Source organism: Rhopalosiphum maidis, chromosome 2 (genome assembly GCF_003676215.2).
Source record: "Rhopalosiphum maidis isolate BTI-1 chromosome 2, ASM367621v3, whole genome shotgun sequence".
In the NCBI taxonomy this organism is placed as follows: Eukaryota; Metazoa; Arthropoda; class Insecta; order Hemiptera; family Aphididae; genus Rhopalosiphum; species Rhopalosiphum maidis.
In genome coordinates this window covers 76,148,275-76,172,060 of record NC_040878.1, presented here as the reverse complement: position 1 = coordinate 76,172,060, position 23,786 = coordinate 76,148,275, and the positions used below count along the sequence as shown (strand labels likewise).

Here is a 23,786-nt window from a genome sequence, read left to right as displayed (position 1 = left end):
CATTCAATACAATATAATGATTTGTGAAAGCTTGTCGAACGATATAATGTAAATTATCACAAATGCGTGTCAAAATGTATGTGGTCAACCATGACAATATGTATCTTTTTTAGTTTATTGTACTTCGATTTTCGAACTTTATATATTTTATTATTATTGAGTAATGCGTAGACAGTTTTTCATTTGTCATGTATGTTTGCATATGTTGATTGTGAGCATAATATGTTGCATAAATCATAGTAAATTTATAGGCTGATTAACATTTGAATATGCATATCATCGATATTCTATACCGTTAGGAACTTTTATCCATATTATATAATAACCCTTTTCAATACGGGAAAATCACAAAACTGACGGAAATAAAGACACGAATTATTTTAATTGGTTGAATCGACACAGCATTTTGAATAGTTGTCATTTTTTCATAATTTTTTTTACGCAACATGCTTGCATGTATTGAAAGACAAATTATTATATGTAGATTGTAGGTACATGTACAAATATGCGACGTAACCAAACTTGATCGATATCTTATGAGTTTTAAACTACTTTGTGTGGACAGCAAACCAAGTAAAACAATAATAAAAAATAATTATTTCAGGTCCCCTACAGGTAATTTGGAATAGTTCCAACGCCCGGACACAATCGATGCGTTGCCATGGTGATCGAGGGTCGCCGAGGAGCCGCGATCGACCGTTTCTCTCTTAATAATATACAGCGGTCGAGTAATTTTTATTTGAAAATTTAGAATAAGCCTTTCATATAGTTAACTAAGGAACTATCAAAATACACAAATTATCTATATATTAAGATAGTATCTAACATTTTTTTCTCAAAGTGACCTGCACTATTTATTGAACCTAATATTAATCTAAACCTAAACTTACTTGTCAATGCATGCTTGACCTTTTTTGAAAAGTACAGTTTTAACAATAATTAATTCGTAATCATAACCAAAGTGTTCCTAAAAGTAAATATATTAACTCGTATCGTACTTTTAAATATATTTTATATATATAGTATGTACTCATAGGTTGTGATATATATTATACAGAAATAATGACAATTAATGTTTTTTTATTTAAGCAAAATATATGTTGAAAAATAATTTATATAAACCGATCGGATGTACAACAAATATACCTCCCAGTGGGAAAATGGGTGTTGGTTATATTATAACGTTCATACATGAAACAGCGGTGGAGAATGGTGATCACAAAAGAACCTTTAAAAGTGGACCAAATAGTGCTGTAATTAAGTGTAATTACTTTCAAAATACGTTTAGAGTGCCTTGGTCGGGGAAGGCTTTAAAAATGGTCAGAAATAGTGTGGTGGTCATAAAAGAAAAATCCCCATGTATACAAGCAGGCCTTTTGTTTTCAACTATGTAGTACTTAGCTCATATATACTCATTCAAACAATAAATACTTCACACTATTGTATCAACCCTTTGTCGCCAGTTACACACTATTTTTTTCGGCATACAACGCATTTATAATCCAATACATAATATTTTAAGTACATCGCGATACCTTGTATAACTGTATTATATGCATGACATAATATGTACATGTAGTATGTACATAGATATGTGTAGTGTATAGTGTATTTAGCGAATAATTTAACAGGCAAAAATGTTAATATTTTTTTTACGATGATTCATAATTTTCTTGTTCCAAATTTTTTAATATCGAAATTGTAATATTATATTTATTTATTTATTGTGTTTTGTTAGTAATAACTGGAGTAAATCTTCTGGCTTCTAATTATACTTTATTATTATTATTATTATTATTTATTATCCATAATTCAAATTAAGAGCTAAACTTTGGTGATATCCTTTTCTAGTATTTAGATGTGAGCATCACTATTTAGTGAAAACTATAGTTTTATAGTCTATAACAGGGATGGGCAACTCAATACTACTAGAGAGCCTATTTTTTGAAAGTAAAAATCTAGCAAGTCAGAGAACATAGAAAGAAACAAAAAAAGGTCAATAAAATTTACAACTTACATTTATAGTTTAATACTAACAAAATTAAATATAAAAAAAATTTAACATTTTATATTTTTATAAAGTAATTTGAAATGTAACACAGGTAAGGGCTACCAGGCCAGTTAAAAATGGTACACGAGCCGTCAGTTGCCCATCCCTGGTCTATTATAATAAAAAATAATAATAAATATTTTTTATTTAGGTAAAAAACTCTATTTTAAAAATTGTAATGTTATAAATATTAAATAATAGTTATAAATGAATATTAATATTAGTATTTGATTGGGATTTGATCTTGGGAATTTTAATTTCGTTTTCCTATAATGTAATGGAAAAAATAGTAATAATATTAAAGTAAAAAATATTATAAATTAATTATTTTCAACTTTAATTTAGATTGTTAAAAAAATAATTTTAATACCACAGATATTAAATATTAAGTGGGAGAATAAGCAAAAATAACGGCGTGCGTGTATTAGATATTTAAATACACTATTAATATTATTAATAATCATATATCTGTTAATATCCCTATTATATACGTATGAAAATTTTGAAAATCATAATAATTTTTTTTAATTCTTTGTATAAATAATAAATAATAATATACAATACCATAAAACTTTTTTTTAACTTTAGTTTTTTTATTACACAATTTATAAAATAATTATTTACAATACATGTAAGTGCTGTATGATAAGTATTACTTAATAATATATTTAAAGCATTTAAAATTATGAATTAGTTTATTTTGAAAATAAGATACTACAATTATAGTATTTACATTTTTATTTACATAAACTGTATCAAATCCTATACAATATTAAAATATGAGATTGTGTATCAAATAATATACATATTTTTTGGATTATCTGTGAGTCATGTCTCAATTATTGTCAGTAAAGATATGGTAGGGCCAAAACTAGGGTATACAAAAAAACATGAATTGATACGGTTGTCGTCCACGTGCAGTGTCGAGAACAGGAAACGATAAGGTAACGTAGAGAATATAATATATCGCAAACGCGCCCAACACGCTTGTAACCGCACGCTTATTTTTATCTGATTTTGTAACATTCAACATGCCACTCATAGGAGCATTATTAATTTTATAAAGGGTCGTCGCCGCATATAATAACATCTGTACTAATATAATAGACTGTGTTTTTTTTTGTTCGTAGGAAAATCAAAATGTATTACTGGGACCGTCGTCTCAAAAAGTTTTGACATAATATATGTTGTGTTGACTAGGTATTTTTATTAGAGTAACAATGTGATATTATGGGATTTTCGATAAAATATGTTTCATTTTTTAACTAGAATACCTAATAGTTATTTAAATCAGAAATTGATTTTGTGCAAATAAAAACTATTGTTTCACATGTTTTTACAAAGAAATGATTAATTAACAAAATTGAATTACAGAGGAACCCTTTTCGTCCGCCATTCCGGTTGATCCGACCATAGTATTATCGATATGAATAATTTAAAAATACATTTGGATTTCCCAATTTATTGTAGATATATAAAATTATTGCTAGTTTAATTTTTCCCTTATTAGGGTTCTTTGTATTCAGATAATCCGACCTTTTTTGCGTTCCGACCACACCACCAGTTCCGAAGGTGACGGATTAGAGAGGTTCTACTGTATATATATACATAACTATCACTTAGGAACTTACTCTCTTATGCTATAAACTTACACATTTTAATATTTTATATAAATATGTACACTGAATTTAATATATGAATGAAAATTAATATAAACACAAAATTATAATATATTTATTTACTATTTCATATACTATGTTTCAGAATTTCCTAATTATGCAAATAATTATGATTTTATAAGGCTAGCTACAACTATTTCTTTTAAAATGTGAATTGACACTATGTTGGGCTTATAGTTTTTTAATGGACAAATAATTGATAATATCTATTAGTCATTATTTTTTCTGAGTAGGTTAATCATGCATAGTATGATATATCTATGTAAAGATACAATTCTAATATCTTAAATAATATAGCATACATATTACATAGCTTATTGAAGTTTGAAGCAAAGCAACTTCAAATTTCAATGCATGTATTGATTTAATTTATATCTAATACATTTTATTAAAAATAAAACTATACTGAACAATGAATTTATTATTCATTATGACCATTTTTTTTAAAATGTTTACAGACCAAATGGACATCTGTGATCGATCTATAAAATAATAGCAGGCACACAAGTTAAATTTTTTTTGCCAATATTTTAATTTTATTTTTTAATACATTAATGTTTAATCATTTTAAATTTTGAAGTAAAATTATACACGTAGCTTAGTTAAAATGATGTAAAATGATTTTAATAACAAAGTATTGAATGTACGACTATAAATAGTTATTATTAATATTTTGGTATTCGTGTACTACCTATGTTGTCTACTATTGTTTGCTACTATATTGATGTAGACGTGTAGTATACTACGAACTAGAAAATATGGTATACGTATACCTGTAGGTCTTATTAATATTATGATATGTGTTATATTTTTATTTCATTTTGTTACTGCAAAGTATCTGTGACACAAGTTATTAGATAAACAACTTTAACAGTAATACAATACTATAATACGATAATACCCATTATGATAACTGATAAATAACCAAAATAATGATAACTTACTACACTCTCGAATTATGTAAAAACAACATAGTATTACAAAATATACAATTTTAAAATAATTGACTATGATGTCATGATGACGATCAACAATATTATATTAAATAAGTTTTAGTTTAATAAATCGTAATTACTTAGTAGATAGAACATAAAATAGTGTTTTCGGTTAATGGTAAATGGCATTTGACGGTAGGTAGCATATCATATAAAGACAGGAGTACCAATATTTTGGATGATTCAAAAGATGTGACTAATGATTAGTTGAAGACTTGAACTAGTCATCTGAAAAATCTTGGATCCAATTAGTGTACTTGCTATATAAAAACCATTAACCTAAGGTCCAACTTAACTAATGGATAGATGCTGCTGTATTTATTAAATACTAAACTAAATATAAACGATCGCAATTATATATAAAAAAACTTAAACATAGAACTATATTATCGTGATATTATTGTTGATTTGCATAGAACAATCATTAAATATTTAATAAATCAATACTAAGATTCATTTTATTTAAGTAAATCTATTTTATAGGCAACCTGGTAAGTATATTTGTTGTAATAATTTATATTTTAAATATATAAATTAAAAAAGTCCCATTAAATATAAACATTATAATATAGTAGGCAAACCAAGCTCTAGATAGAATCATATTTTAAAATACAATACTAATTATTAATTATTATTATTATATTAATCTTTGTAGATAGATGCATTTCCAATATTACTTTATTAAAGTTTACCTAAAGTGATATCAATTTTCAGACAGAGTAGTGCGCTCTATGTTACCAATATTTCCTTTCCGTTTTTTTGCACCCCTTCCGGATCATATCGATCGGAGAGAAACTCAATATCCTAGCGCACTCTGTCATTCAATATTCTTGAATTTCCGTCTTTCAAAAGGAAGTAAATAAAGAATACTGATAAACACAGTTTTAAGAATCTAATACACCTCAATTATTACTTAATAATTGATCGATAATATTGTTTTATAACGTCATAAAATTAACAACGAAATTGAACAGTAATATCGTTATTAATATAAAATATAATGAACATTAGATACACGTATGGTTTAAATATTTGCATTATTATTAATTATGATGGTGTCAACACACTATAAGTTTTTTATCTCTGTGGTCCATCCGCAATATCGTACATTTTAATTCAGTAGAATTATTGAACCAACCTTGTTAGGAAGTAGGATGTATAATCATTAACCTAAAGTTAAAATAATAGCTCACTATGCTATGCGTGGGTGGTGGGTCAGAGAAAAAGAACAAATAGATAGTGTGCCGATATCCTTTAATATACTGTTTTAAATAAAGTATTGCTTCGAATTAGAATTTTAAAAATAGCTCAATATTATTTTAAATTATAATAATATTTATTTCTATAGAAGTACACTTTCGTGATAAATTAATAGTTAATAAATATAGTTGTAGAATGAACCTAAACATTTTTAATCAATTCTATTCCTGTAATTTAATTACATAATACCTTACATTGCTATATTATACTACATTCAATATTTCACTAATCGCAGTCATCTTAAAATGATGATTCGATGTATACAATGCGCCATGAGTATTAATGCCATAATGGGATTAAACAATGAACACAGTATAAATTGAAATTAGACTTATTAGCCGTCAGATATATTTATGCATAGACAGGTGATGACCACACAGCGGTGTATACTATAATAATGAATTGATTTTAGGGGTGATTAGTACCCACAGAGAACACTTTGGCTTATTATTAAATTCATCTATGCTATTTAGATGTAGGGGAACCAAGCTATAGCAAAGTATAATATCATTAAACGATTTAATGAAATCTACGCCAGGTGAAAACAATTTTAAATTATAATAGAAACACATGTTTTAAGGTTGAGTGAAATATATAGGTATATATTATTTGTTAGCGACTATAAAGTATAAACATACATTTACTGATTTATTTAATACTATTACACTTTATTTTGTTGTCTGTAGACTGTAGGTATTACGTGCTATTCGTGCTAATATAAACTAGTAAAGTTTAATAATATGCTCTATAGTCTATACTGACTATACTCCATAGTAATTTACCTATCTGTATGTACTATTCACATTGCACGTTAAACATTTTTTTTTGTTCATACATTATAATATTTGTTTTTTCAGTTTATAAATGACAGTTTTTAATAATACGTGAGATACAATCTATACCTAGCTGTAAAAATACAGATTAAAATACAAGAATAAATTTCTTATACTTGTATAAATTACAGTCTTAGAATTGCATGATACATAAAATAATAGCGCTCAAAATATAGATACAGGTTAGGTTAGATATTAGTTTAATAATTTTCATTACGATTCCAATTATTTTTGTATTGAAATAATGCAATTTTTTTTATCAAAATTTTGATATTTTATAGTACAACTTTTAAGGTTTTTGCCTGAAGAAAAAAATATTGAAAATAAATATATAATGTTCGTATAAAAGGAATTTCATTTGATAAAATTAAGTATAAAATTTGACATAATGGTATTATTATAGTCACGTTGGTACATCGCCGTAAGGTTGTCATAAAAATGAAAAATTATTGCAATGTCATGTGAGATGTTCCGTATAAAAACGCTATTGTGTACATTATTATTTTTTTATTATTATTATGCGCGTATTTTTTTCTGGCCCGTTTGGTTTTAATCATAAACAAACAATGGTCGAGTTGTAGGACAGAGTGAAAGGGTCGCTCGTTAAAGGCGGTCGTCCACTGGTGAAATGGACCGAAAGGGCCTTTAATTGACAAAGGCCGCGACGCGTGTGGACTGGGGCTATTATTTCGAGCCGTGCGTACGGCAGGAAACCGTACGCCACCGACTTTCCATTCCGAAACGGAAACCCATAGAGATTAGTCATGTTCGAAAACTCGTCGTCGCGGCGGTCGGCGAGTAGGCGCAGTATATGGTGTAGGCTGTGTAGGGTGCCGAAGGAGTCGGGGTGATAGTGGGCAAGAGCAAGCGTATTCAAAGACTATAACATTGCGTTGTTGGGGTGGAAGAGGTAGAGAAACGACATGTGATATGGTATCGACGACAGACAAAAGTAACCATACCGTACTTCGATTTAATTCACTGGTAACAATTATAATTATTATTGTCATAAATTCTCTTTATTATGTAAAATAACGTTCGACTAGAGGGGTAACGTATATATTCGTTGTAACAATGGAACACTGCACGTGTTTCAAATAATAACTTTCCAAAGTTCGAGTCTCAGTAGTAAAAAATGTTTATTTTAAACACCATATTATTATTGTAATTCTATCATGAATTTTTAAATAACTGTCCATATAATTAGGATCGTATTAGTTATAGTATATAATATACACAATATTTTTTTTTTTTTTAATATTTTCAAATTCAATTAGTTTAACTGTGTAAATAAACTCTGTATCGATTGCAGGAATGTTTTCATTTTAATAGATAATTTATTAATATAACATAATATACTCGTACATAGATTAGGTGAAGTGATTGATTAATTATGTAGATATATTTACTACATACATGTATACGAGCAATTTATATTGAATATATATTAAACGAATAAATATTAAATTTGACTACAGTGTGGGCTCAATTTCCGATACATCGCCCTAGTTGATGCACTAGCAATTGGAAAAATAAATAAAACCCCTATTATTTACGGGTTGGTGGGTTTTCTCAGCTTTGATTACATCTTGAGTCAAATGTTTTATGATGCCGAGGTTAACGTGTGCACGGTTGGTGAAGGGTGAAGGGTGGATACGAATGAAAGCTTCGAGACAAAGCATTCTGGGTAAACAAAAAAAAAAAATAAAATAAAAATGTATATAATATTTTTATTTATTGCTAATAGGGATGGACTAAAGTCGTTCGGCGTGGGGGCCGGAGCCATTAATCATAACCGAGTTAACTGTGGCCTCCTCCCACTGTACAGACTTGCCTATGTGAAATTTTATATTGCATTGTTCGATTCGATGACTGTCACGAAGAGACACCTTGGCTTTTATACGGTTTATTGCGAAAAAGGGATGTCAGTCACGCTATATATATATATATATATACCTATATTCACGCTACAGACAAACGCCACCACGCCATCACCCGTGTGTATAGGTACCGAAGTAAACACGATAATCAATGTTTATTTTTTCTACTACTAACTGCATATTATACACGGATACCTGCCTATATTTCGATTATATTAATGTATATTCAGCCTGCTGTGGCGGTAGAATAGGGGTAAATTTTTTTCTTGCGTGTTTCGATAACTCTGAAATTTTGGATACAAATGAATAAACACTCATAAATCTTACTTTAAATACAGCTACAAAAACTGAGTGAATGACATGTGGGATAATTCTATACTTATTTTCATAACAATGCCATTTACGTAAGTACATAGTTTGTATTACAATGTACGTGTTTTATGTGTTATAATAATATTGTCTAAGAGCGCGCATATTATGTTATTCTATTAAATTAAATTACCTTTCTAGTTTTTATTATAACTATGCATACTATACATCAGTAACGTATTTAGAAATTTGTCAAGGGGTGGGATACACGTTGATAAACATATATAATTTTTTCGACATGGAGGGGGAGGGGTAAAATTATTACCACTGTTTCTCAAAAATGTTAAACATTTATTTACTTTTTATCAATAAGTACCTATATACATAAATATATAAATCTGTATTATTTTGTTTTGAAGATTTATTATTCATAGGTAATTAATTTTTTTATAAAACCAAGAAAACAATGAGAATACAATATGTAGTACCTATTGATAAATATAAATTTTTATATGTAGGACGAAAACAGTAAAAAATAGTGTACCAGGCGACCAGCCTAGTACTGGCACTAGCGCGAGTGTTCCGATTATGATGAGTAGTGAATTACTATGCTGGACTTAAAATAAACTATTTCAATAATAAATTATAAAAATAATTAATAATTCGTATTTTACTGTTTAAATTTAATTATTATTTGTATTGGAATTTATTGTTTAGAACGCCTATTTATAAATAGGTATATGCCTTCGGCCTTTCGCCCTGCAATATGTTTTGAAATAGCGACTAAACGCATTTTTGTTATTAAAAGCATGATAATAGCCGGTTAGGTTAGGTTATTGAATTTGACAAATGACAATAATGATGATTGACAGCATTTTACGACTTACGATACGAATTGTTATCAATCATATACATATTTAGCAGTAACTATAGTATGTCGTGTATGGACTACGGGCATCAACCATAAAATTCCCAAATTCTTAATATATCAATATTCAATATCATAATAAATTGTAGCGTTATCGATAATTTTATTCTGTGTGTCTGTAATACACGTATGAAATTATTAAACCTATTATTAAAAAAAAGACCAAACGGGGATCTATTCCCCATATCACCCCCCCCCGCTCCTCCGTAAATACGCCACTGATATACATTATTATAAACAGTACCTATATATTTCCAAATACACTAATAATTAGATGCATATAATAATGTTTTAGGATTCTGAATGGAATAACGATATGTTTTCCTTTTTCTCTGCAGACGTCACCTTTAGCTTTATAGGAAAAGTAAAAAAGTTTTAATCTTCAGCTTTGAGGTTGGTTTTTGGTTGAAAATTGGAGTTCTAGTTCATTTTAGAAATCATTGTAAAAAACTAAAAAATTGACGAAAAATAAGAATATTTAAGTAACCTCTAGTTTACGACAACAGATTTTGTTCATTTTTTGCAATTAAAAAATAATAATTATATATAAAAACTAGATAATTCAAATTTCTACCAAATATAAGCTTTTATTAGCTTAAAAATGTAATACAACATAATACTTAAGTCATCCACACAGGAATTAAAATTTTTTTAATACCTTATAATATGAACAATTTTTTTTAGTCAAATTTGTACCTAGTTCAAATCCTGATGAAATTTAATACATAATCGAAAAATATTAGCTCTGCTTCAAACAATTTAAATTATTTAGTTTTTATTTATAAAATATTTTTTGTAAAAACTATGTTATATAAATATTTAGAATAAATTTGAGACATATTTTCAGGGAAAATGTTCCACTTTCACTAGACTAGACTATTATATTGTACTATGTATTTATATATGAACTGATTTCAAACTTTATAATACTAGTTAATATACCAAAACCCATACAAATGTTATGAATATAAATGATTTACTACTAATAATAATAATATACCTACCCATTAATTGTAAGACGGAAATTAATTGCATATTTTTTAATGTGAATTATGATACATTTAAATTTTTTTTTTTTATTATTTAATTTTTCTTCATTTATAATTATTTAAATACATAAAATAAAAATATGAAATTATTTAAAATAAAACCGTTATTGATGGAATTATCTTTAATACAAACGCAAACAGATTGATGACATACCTGATTTAGATGACGATCTAAATGATTCTGATATGGATGATGGCAAATACGATGATGATTTTCCTACAGAAGATAAACCTGTAGAAATTATTGAAAAAAATATTACAGTTATATATTTTTTAATCAACAAAGTTACAGAATATAAGTATATTTACAAAATATTAAAAAATATATGGACATAGATTTTACATCATTATTATAGTCTAAAGATTAAATAAGATATATAAGTCAGGCTACTTGTTAAAATGTATGTTTATTTTAATGACTATTAATGAGTATTATGATATTTTTTAAATTATTTAAATCTAATAGAATAATAATTGTTATATACCAATTTATTTCAATAGTTTTATGCTGGTCCGCATTACATTATATATAAATCAGTACTTAATGGCTAAATATATTTATTATTTGGTAGCTTTATAAACGTATATATGTATTAAAATTTAAAATAATAAATTAATAGTAGAGTGCTCAAAGAATAGCGGCAATTCAGCTGGTAATTAGACCGGTTTTTTTATTTTTATTTAATATATAGCTCAGTAGTAGGAGATAAATCAAATCGTATAAGTATTTAAAATTACATAAAATTAATAACCTAAACAACATATATTTATAAGTTTTTTGCTCAACATTTTTAAACGCTATTATTCTACATTAAGAGATTGAGTTGACGTAATAATTAAGTACAAAATAGTCAACATATACATGTTAAAGTCGTATACTATTAAATTTGTTGTACCTACTCTACATAAATTATTAGTGAAAACCCCATAATTGTATAGTGTAAATATTATAACAGTGTTATACTTATTACTTTATTACTTATGTAAATAATTGTTTGAACAATTTATATTAGATATCTGTATATTGTAAACTCTGTGTATTTGTTTACTACATGTTTGGCTATTATTTATTTATTAATGTTTTCATGATAATCTGATTTTCCGCAAATAAAAATGATTTTGAGCTCCTCATTAGCTACTGTTAAACTTTTGACTTTTATGTTTATAGAAGTTTGAATAGTATTTTTGTTAAAAACGTGTGAATCAACGAAAAAATATATTATAAAAACGTTCCTTGACTTTGTACTATAATTTAATGCCAAACAGAAAAAAATCTATTAGATGCTAAGAAGAAAACCCCGAATAGGAATGATTGGCGAGGCGGTATGGGATGGCGGCCATTTGACTGACGACAGTTTCCATGGTAACAACATGTGACCCTCATACCGATGGGTTGACAGTTTTTCCCCTTCCCGTAAAATTGTAAAAGCGAACCTTCGTCGAAGATAAACACACTATCGTCAAAGAGGAGAGGGTGAGGGGGATCACGCGACTCCCCTTTTCACCCAACATCACAGCTACATTTATAGTTTATAATAAATAATTCAATATCATACATATTAGGTGTGTATGTAGCCATGTGGGGGTTATATTTTTCGTCTCCGCCCACAGATTATTATTTTTGAAATGTAATTTTTTCGGGATACCTATACAATATTATTTGACAATAACGAGATTGTTTTGTGTTTATGTCGTATTAATACGCAAGTATAGGTAAATAATATTGAAAATAGTGTTAAAATTTGTGTTAAAGTTATTTTAGTTTATTTATAGCAAACGCCTTATGAGATTGTATTAATATAATTTATTTTTTATTTATTTGATAAAACTTGAATTATTGGATACTAAAAACTATATTTTGATTGCTTAGATTAAATACGAGTTAGATCCATGAGAATAGGGTTTTATTTGAATGTTATAGATAATGACGTAACCGGAAAAGATGCTTTGATTTACCAGTGAAGGATTGACCCGATTAAGTTTTATGAAAGAAGTTTTTTTTTGAATTTAATTATTTATTTAAGTTTCATTATAATGAAATTAAAAAAAAAAAAACAGAAAAAAATAACTGAGTTGTGTATTTATGTAAATTTTATGAAAAAAAATTATTTTAATATTTCATTAATTTTATCAAAGAATTAGGTATCAAAATATAATATTGTTCAATCGTTGGTTGAATTTTGTTAACAGTAATACTGCTAGTAGGTTAGAATAAACCAATTTGAATTTTCTCAAAGTAAATATGCCAGAACCCAACTTATACTCGACGTAATCCGTTTATTTAAAATTGGTGGAAAACGTATTATTTTTTCAATATTTGTTACAACAATTGCGTTTTTATACATTCTTTCTGATAATTTAATATTGCTATTTTAGGTATATAATAAATTCATAAAACAATAGAAATAGAAATTCCAATATTCATTATGAATAAAATATAATAAATATCATCAAAATAAATACATTAAAAAAACAAAACATTCTTGACTTAAGGTTTTTTTTTTTTTTTGTAAAACACGATTTCCTGGTTTCAGTGCATTTATATGCAACACAACCACCACGTGAATACATTGTATCAACAATCAACATACTAAATACTTAATTGATACATCACCGCAGATTGCATACTAATTATGGTACTAATTAAAATTAAATTAATATAACATATCAACGAAATTAATCTATGATAAACTCTATATGTATATTAAGCAATTACAGTATTATAATGAAACTGTGATGTATATATTTACAAGATACTCTAGCTATAATGATATAATTATATATTATTGATGAATAATAAATAAGTTATGCAACACTTATTGCAACAGTGGTTTTCAACCTGGGGATCGCCAAAAAAATAGGCGAAATTATTTTTCTATATTATTTAAAAATAAAATATAGTTATAATTTTTTATTTTGTTCTATATCCATACAATAGCATGCCGAGGAGCGTACTCTTATCGATAGATCATTACATTTTTTGTAACACATATCGTATACGTAAGTATAATTGAAAAATTTCAGTCACAAATATTTATAATAATCAGTTCCTTTATACCTATCATTTGGGTAGTACATGTGTAAATGTATAAATCAAATTTTGATGAATAAAACAACGGTTTTTTTTTTTTTTTGAAAGAAGTCGCATTACAAAAAAAATAAAAAATAGGGGTCGCGATCCAAAAAAGGTTGAAAACCACTGGGTTAAGTAACCTAATCTTTGGCTCCCAATGATCCCATATGTTAATTTTCTTTCTTGTAAATTATAATGTATATTACGTTATTACTTAGGTATTAGTTATTTATATGAGTATGTAGCGTAGACCAAATTACCTTAGGGCGTAGTAGATATTATAGTGAAATACAATTATGTTTTTTTAAATTAATAATGTAGTTTTACAATGTGTATATTATATTTCAATTCAAAGGTAGAATTTAAGTACTTATAAAATATTTTATAATTGCGTTTATAAAATAATAATTATCCTTTTTAAAATTAATTTGAAATATTACTATATGAAATAAATGTACTTTACCATTTGAAGTAGACGATGATAAATGCATCAATCCAGAGCTTTTATCATATCTGCTATTTGATGAATCAATGTCTAAAAAAAATAAAGAATAAATTGTAACTATTTATTAAATACATAGAAAAATAAAATGCATATGGTGACCAATACTTTTAGCAATACGAAAATATATGTACTATGTGTGATCTAAATATTTATGAGTGATGAACGTTCATATTCATTACAAGTCACAAGTAATTATCTTGTGGTAGCAAAAAAAAAAAATACCTAACTAAAAAATGTATTTTAAATCTATAGGACCTAAGTATTTTACTACCATATTTTAATTTTCCCGTACATGTTCTTATATGAGTACATGTATGTTTATAGATATCAGGAAAATGCTCACATCAATATTCTAAAATATATCAAATAGTTATTTTTTTAAGTCAAAAGTATCCTTGGAAGTTATGAAAGAATTTCCGAGGCTTGTCCTTGAATTTAGTTACCTTACTATGTTATGGTAAATAAATACATAGATATTTATTAGGTAATAATGTAAATTACATAGTTTTATATAAATAGAATATTTTATTCGTATTAATTTCGAGATCTGTGTGTTGCTTCTAATTTTTTTTATTGTATTTTATACATACAAATTAAAAGCGTTTTTAGTTATAGTAGAAAAGCTATGATCTTCTATCACAAAAATATCATTAGATTAGCAAGTATGTACATTTCCTTCAGTGACTACAGCGGTTTACAATTGTTTTTGTAACGAAATTTAATAATATTATATATTTAAATATTAATATATAATATTGTAATAGTATGTCATATATGTACAAGAAAATTGAAATTTACGTTAATTTCTTGATGTTGGTTTTTATTACCTTTTCATGAAAATTACAAAATGATATACGAGTACTAAAGTACGAGTATATAATATATACTATATTTCTATAATATATTATATTAATATGCAACTGCTAAATGTCAATTATCTATATAGTATATTATTATTTGTAATATGAATATAAATATAATTATATTCAAAATATATTTGTTTTTGTGATTAAAAATTATTATTCATCATTAAATATTAAATCAAAATAAATAAACTGCACGTTATTGAAAATATTAATAACATAGATGCCGAGAGAAAATAATATGATGAGGGTCGAATCAAATAAAATACAAATAACTAATAAATCAAGTATGGTTATTAATTAAAATGAAATAGTATGTTATCAGCGCATTAGTTAATAATTTTAGAAAGAAAACATATTTTCTACTAATTATTCAAAAGTATCACATTTTACAATAAAACATGAGCGTCTGGAAAATGTTTTTAAATAGATATTTTAATTTTATTTTGTTAAATAACATTTCTTTTGTGTCAAATAAAATGCACCAGGAAAGCTAACCGGAACACCGGAAAAGGATACTATCGTTGCGGCTCGTCGCCTGGAATCGGTATTAATGTCCGGAGGTCTTCTTTTTATCATGTCTATGTTATTTTTTCTATATTTGTTTATAATGATAATTTTCCCTCTTTTTATGTAGGGTATTCATTATTTTCCGTTTACGTCAGCAAAATAATTATCTAAAAAGGTGTTGAAAAAAAAAAAAACAACAAAAGCGTTTACAAAAATAAAAGAAGGGAAAATAAAACATTTGAAAGAAAAAGGATTCTATTCTCGCTGTTCCTTGCATTTATAACAAGAAATAAAATTTGCTTCAAGACATTATTTTCATTTAATTAAGTATTTACCAAATAAATTTTAAACTTTTAAGACCCTAAAATTACTTAAACAGTTAAACTAGGTAATTTTTGTTTATAATTATGTATAATTTATCGAATACATTATGTATATGCATATAAAAATATATTACAAATTTAACATACTATAATATAATCTATTCAAATGTTATCTAAGTTTCATTTATATTTATTGTAAACAAAAAGTTGTTTGTTTACATATAATATTCATCAAAATTTGATATGTTTTTAAATTGTTGTTTAAACATTTTTTGTATACAAACAATATAAGTACTTCAAACTTTGATATAACTTGTAATGATTCGTCAATTAAAATGTAGTATGAAGTATATATTATGATTTTATTAAATCAAAAAAATAAATAAAATATTACCTAACTAAATTAAAGTTAAAAACTTTATTAAATTTATTAATCATCCTCGTAAGTGTAATAAAAGCTTGAATATTTTAGGCAATTACCTATATTTTAAATTTTTTTTAAATTAAAAAAATATTTGAAGTATGTAAAAAAGATATTATATTATACCATGAATTTTCAAGGAAGGAAATGATAATCATAAAAGGATTATGTGCCTGGTCTGATATGGTCGTCGGAAGTGGACTGCAATAATAAAAACCGATGTCCCTGGCATATCATTAAAAAGCATTTTCTTTTTTTCGTTTTATTCGTTTTCACTTATTTTATTTTATTATTATTTTTTTTTTTTTTTGCTAAAAAGCCACAACGGATGTACTCAATTTTCATTCACTCCTCTTCCACACCCGGGAACCCCTTTACTATCTCATTCCTATTCGTTTCCAAATGCCCCGTGAGAAAATATATGTATATAATGTATTGTGTTTGAACTCAGTGCAATTGTTCCAAAATGCGCCATTTTTTCTCAGAGGGCCAAAAGCACAAAACCACTGAAGGATAACGACCAAAAGTTGTTTCCATGGAAACTGTTTTCTTCCTTCTTAACTTTATTTTCTATAGAAACAACAATACATTTTAATATGGGGTATACTGTTTGGAGATTTTCAACGATATACATTATTGGGTATAGATAAATAGATAATATGATTCATTAAAAATAAATAGCTATTATGTTACCTATAAATAATTATTGCGTTATTTTTACCATTAGTTGAATTGCATTAGTTTGTTTTAAAAATTAATTTTTATTGCACTTATATTATAGAATGTTATAGGTGTTTGTATATTTGAATGTTATTTTTAAATTTTTAACTGCTGTTTGTAAACTTACAATTGTTTCGTTTGTCGGTATTATTTTGTTCATCCTGAAATAAATCGAGTGAATTGGTAGTTGGATGAGTGGACACTGGCGTCCTAGATGATGGCGTTGCTGGACAAAAAGGAGACGTACCTAAGTCACACGATGATAAGTAACTTCCACGATCCTGTAATGCAGCTTTTGCCTTTTCTACTGACTGTTTGAGTTGCTCAAACGTGGAATTACATGCAAACCTTAAAAAATATAAAATAAGTAATAATAATAAATTATTACTTGTTCACAGTGCAAGTGTATTTAGTATACGAGTATAAAACGTGTATATAGTGTATTATAAACGCATTAGTGCACTCAAAGAGCTGTTCTAATTAATCGAATTAAGTAAATAAATTGTGGTGTTTACCTATAAGCACAACTAGCCACTCCTACTGATGGCCATTGTGGAGTAGTAGTTGGAAGACAATCGTTTTCTGTTTTTATACTAGGTGGTGATGACATCGCCACCCTTTTTAGGTCTAATGCACTTTGGTACGAACATGCGCTTTCGTACATCATTGAGTATAACTGAAAATAAAAAAAGAACTTTAATAATTAATTATATTATATCGAAAGACAGCATAGATTTAATTTAAAATTAATAATTCTACATTTATTTTAATTAAAAGGATTGAATAACTCAATTACTTGATAAATAAGTTGATTAAATAGTGTTAAAAGCAATATAGGATTATATTTATAAGAAATACAAAATAATAGATACACAACTAATTTAAAATTACAATTTTAATAGAAAAATAATTTCAATAATAGAATGTAGTACATCACCTAGAATATAAGATGAGTATCTACTGAAAATAAATTACCAACTAAGAAAAATATCAAAATATAATTAAATTTTGCTTAAACAACAGATTAATAAGCGTGTAGTTATATGGATGGAAAGTTATATTTAGAAGAAAAGCAGTAAAACGTAAGAATTTTCTTTGCACCGGATCGATTATTTGAAAATAGTAAAATGTCGAAGGATCTCATTTTTGAAATATTTAGCTAGAAAAAAGTCATGTAAGTACGTTTTATATTATCATTAGAAAAAAATAATTATATGTTTCTATACATCAATGACATAAATTATTTATAGTTGACTTTTTTAATAACTTATTTATGAACCTGTAAAGTAAATAATATAAAACGATATACATTCAGAAATCTCAACAAGTATGAATTAAACATGATACTACAATAATGCATAAATAACTATAAAAATACAAAAATGATAATAGTTTATTTAAATTTTAAATGTAGGCGAAAAAAATTAAGCAAACATTTATCAATTTATCATTCTTGCTAACTCTAATCTAATCTAACTGTTAGTGTTAAAAACATAATAAAAATATGAATATTTTTTAAAACAAAAATGAGTAAGATAATAGCTTTTTAAACATCGATAAAGAATCTTAAATAGTTTTTAATTAGTATTTATGATGACTGTATAGTAATAAACATGGTAAACCATAAATAATAATGACATTCGCTATACTCCCCTTTTTCACTAACTGCCTTATTTGTAATTACAACTGTTTTAATACTATTTATGATACAACTAAAGAATCAAAACACGTACGTGGTTTTTACATGATAAAAAGGGTCAGTGTATGCATATGTTTAGAGGGTTGTTTTGTCCTTACATGCCGTTATAATTTATTGGCTTGAGTTTTTCGAATAACTTTCCACACCATAACTTATTTTCCTGTGTGGTATATTTTAGTATACCGTTTTTTTGTTTTTTTTTTTTTTTTAGAATTGCCGGGTAAATAACCATATATATAAATATTATTCAACTATAAATAATAAACGTGTGATTGCAGCTAAAGTAGCGCTAAATATTTTTTAACCCTATTTCCGACCTTTTGTCGCCGCCGACAGAATATAACCTGTTTCGACCACAACAACTTAAGGACATCCATTAGGAAAACCCAACAATATTTTTTTATCCGATTGTTGAATCGATATTTTCTTATGTAGAATGTTGATAATTATAGGAATTTGTCCAAAATTAAAATATCTACATTTTGCATGTAAAAGTATTAAATATGGGTAAGACGTATAACTTATTTGTTATATAGTGTAGGTACAATTATTTAGTTTCAAATTATTAATTAATAATACAAATACTTTGCATTATCACAGAGCATTTTATAAAATAAATTTTAGCATGAATAATATTAGTTTACCTAAGTAATTTTAATGAAAAAAAAAATTAAATTGGCAGTAAGTATAACATATTTTATGGGTTTAAGACTCCATATTATATAAATATATCTGTAATATTAAACTTTTTGTACATAATATATACTTATATACTTTATATATACTTACAAATTATAAGTATATATTAGGTATAAGTTACAATGTATAATATATATTTAATAAAATATTTAAATCGTGTACCAATAAATTATGATTTACTATACAATTATTTTAAAACCTGTTATAAAGTGTAATGTTCCCATTTTTAAGGTAATATTAAAATTAATAACTTCACAACTTCACACTTTTGAATTATCTGTACTGTGTTAACTCAACTAACTTATTATGAGATAATTATTTTGTTATTCGTTAATGTATACAACCCCTAAATCCCCCATTAAAACTGACGCCTGGACCTGTGCATAATATTGATACACCCTCCGCACGTGCAGTATTTTGTGAGTGATGCTAGCTGATGTGTAAGTCGTACTTTTAAACAAATCCAACCATTATACAATAAGATCTTTTATTTTTTATTAATATATTTAACGTATTTATGTTTGAATGTTTATTGACGAATTATATTTAAAATTGTATAAAATGATCTATTAAAATGTTTATAACCATTATTATTTTGAAAACATTTCGCAACTATCTTTTAAAAATAACTGAATAATGTTACAAAAAAATGTGTAAGCAATATTTTTGAAAAAATTGACATCTTTACACAATTAATAATTATTATTATAAATGTTCATATTTTTTACTTTTATAGAATGACAACACTTCTTTATCAATTTTATTTTCCAAAACTGAATATTGTTCGTATATAGTATTTTAATAAATAAAAATTGAACTCCGAATGAGTACCTAATTAATAAGTTAAAACTTATAGTATTGATTTCAGAACATATTTGATATTTATTTAAATATTTTTAAGTATAAATCCAAATTTACAAGCTAAATACTCTAAATTATCGAAATAAAAACTTAAATTTAAAAAAAAAACTCGTATAGTGCGTAAAAAATAAGAACGTATAAATAACAGTAAAAATCTTCAAAATAAATAATATCTCATAAATATTATAGATACTTGTATAATAGATACTTAAATCGATCATCAAATGAGCAACGTGTATGTTTATATAGTTAAATAAATTCCAATAATAGCATTTCATATAAAGTTATATTATTTTTTAATTGCATATATAACACGCTGGTATAGTGGTATGTATAGGTACTAAGTACCAACGTTAATAATGATACCTTTTAATATATAAATTATATATTATATTTATATACCTTTCTTTAATATTATTAGCATTTATTTACTGATTTTACATAATATTTAGTAATGTATAATATTATTTTATATATATTAAACAAAAATTTTTCTTTCTATAATAAATTTAATATAAAAGATATCTCAGAATCGCTTTGGATTTTTATGATTTCTAGAAACATAATATAGTATATAATATGAATAGGTTTATGTTTACTATAAATTGATGTACTTATATATTGGATAGGTATTAACTTAAATATTATTCTTATATTATGTTTATAGTATGGTTTTTAATATAGTTTTGATCGATGCTAATTTTCACTTATGAGTTAGTATAGATATATAATAATAAGTATTCATATTTAAAGACTATAAAATTGTATTTTTCATTTGTTCAAATGTAAATGTTTCACATATTCGCATATAGGTAGTAATATAACAACTCTATTATTTTATAATCAGTCTAAGTTTCATCAGTATACAATTATTAAAATTTTAAGTAAAATTATATAGTAAATTTTAAATTTTTTCACATATTATCAGTTTAACTTTATTTTGTTATATTTAATATCACTTAATTTTTACTTAATTTTACATTATTACACAATTTTCACGAATAAAACGTATACATTTATAAGCAAAAATACATGTATATTGTTTATTTCAGATAGTATAGAGCTGCAGCTAATATTTATAAGTAGGTACTGGCATACTACTATAGTAGTATTAGATTTATATATAGTCAGCTCTAGTAGTCCCCCTACATTTTTAAAAAGTTTTTCAAGAAATTTAAGGTTATTTATGAGAAAAAATTATAAATTGTAAAACATATAATTCCTAATTAGGATATACGATAAGTATGTATTATGTGAACATTTAAGCTTCATGTATGAATTTTGTATTATAAATTTGTAATAAAATTAAAATGATTGATCTATACGTTAATATTTTATAACGACAACGATAAAAATGTACGTATTATATGCCGTTAAATAAATAATTTTGTAGTTTTTATACACATTTTATATATAATAAATGTTACAATAAAATTGTAAAATTTTTATATAGGGGGTGCGGGGGGCAAAGCCCTTTGCGGGCCTGTTCTATGTTTATAATTTTAGCCCTTCCCCCTTCTAACAAAGACAATTTACGCCTATGTTTACACTCATATCTTTAAACGCAGATATACATATAGGTATATTAATTAATGTTTAACCAACATAGTTTAAAAAAAAACTACACAACTCATAAGTCCTAGACGTGCTACAACATACTAAATATTACATATGACGCGTATATTATAAATAAGCATTATTATAGTTGTTTACCTGTAAAAAATCGTCTGAAAAAATATGATTTTCCGATTAGCAGCGGCACACGTGATCTGTGCGACCGTCAACAAATGGATTTTAAAAAAAAGTCACGAGCAAAAAATCGCCAAAAAAACATAGCAATTTTTTATGAAATTGGAAGTTTAAAAATATCGCTGAAGAACCACCGCGGACTGCCGCACGGTCGCCGGGGTTCCGATTAGACACGATAACGACGAAGACGACAACAATTTAGTTATACGTATATATTATGTTATACGAAATAGATACGACTGTATAATGTTATTGCAGTTGTTATTGTTATGATAACCGGCACCGGACCACCGTTTTTCGCACCGGACACACTGTTCGGAAGTCAATGTTCCGGCGGCTCCCGTCTCGTCGAAACCGCGCACTCGTTACCTGCAGCGCAGCAGTCGGAAATCGCGCGGCGAATAGGCCGCCGCGGCGCGGACCTTTGACGGCGATTGTAAACGAATATTATACCGTAGTAAAATACGGACAACGACCGGAATGCGGCGCACTCGTCGTAGGTGTATGTTGTGAGCGGATAATGATATTATATCGTTTATGTTTACGATTTTTCGGATATCGTAGGTAAAGCGCGCGCGGCCACTATATAGACGAACATCCACACTGGCGGCGGTGGTCTGCACGCGATATCAGACGAACTCGCGGGCCTGTACGACTACATAATGATCCGATAATTAAATTTAACTGGCGTCCCGGTGGCGCGCTCGGGGGGTGGGGAGTGCCATCCGACGACGATACGCCCGGCGGTTCCGATTGGTCGGAAACGGATGCGCGCACGCGCGTCGCGTCGTACGCCGAGTTATCCGCCGACCCCCACAGCCGCCGCCGGATGACATTGTCCTTCTTTTTCTGGTGCAGCTAGGGATTCTCCAGGCGTCGGCGGCGGCGGTGACGCGCGCTACCCCCCTTTCCGTTCACCGTGGAGTTCCCCCCAACCTATCTACCCATCTACACAGCACGGCCCATCATCACGTCTATCCTACGCCCCCTTTCCACCCGTTGCACCTCACCGCGGTCGCCGCCGAAATAGGATCATCCGTACAAATGGCGCTCGATAAAGGGCCACCGTTATAATATTAATATTATTATTAAATGTATATATTATATATTATCTGTGTCGCTCCGCAGCGTTACCAAAGAGAAAATATCGTTTCGACAACGATATTCATACGTAGAACGGTATATGCGTTTGTGGATATAATAATCTTATTATATTAATATTGTATTAGATACGGAGTTGGACTAGTTGGAGGAATATATGAATATATATTTTTTAAATTGTAAATAATGTATTTTATAAGTATTTTATTTTTATTTTTGAGTTGGTATATTATTACGATTATTTAAGGGGCCGCTACACCATCATTTGTTTCCCTGTCG

The 23,786-nt window shown here is 26.9% G+C and overlaps 1 protein-coding gene across 1 annotated transcript in view; it reads right to left on the bottom strand.

Annotated features, from left to right (window-relative positions):
* Window positions 1–23,041, bottom strand: part of LOC113551696 (DNA-binding protein D-ETS-3) — a 53,001-nt gene extending 29,960 nt beyond the window's left edge. The window contains exons 1-5 of the mRNA XM_026954094.1: window positions 22,371–23,041; window positions 17,914–18,074; window positions 17,526–17,746; window positions 14,520–14,591; window positions 11,138–11,215 (exon numbers count right to left, since the gene is read on the bottom strand). Of these exons, the coding sequence (XP_026809895.1) occupies window positions 11,138–11,215; window positions 14,520–14,591; window positions 17,526–17,746; window positions 17,914–18,065 (523 nt within the window). The 5' untranslated portion in view covers window positions 18,066–18,074; window positions 22,371–23,041. The remainder of the gene's footprint in view (window positions 1–11,137; window positions 11,216–14,519; window positions 14,592–17,525; window positions 17,747–17,913; window positions 18,075–22,370) is intronic.
* Window positions 23,042–23,786: the final 745 nt, after the last annotated feature.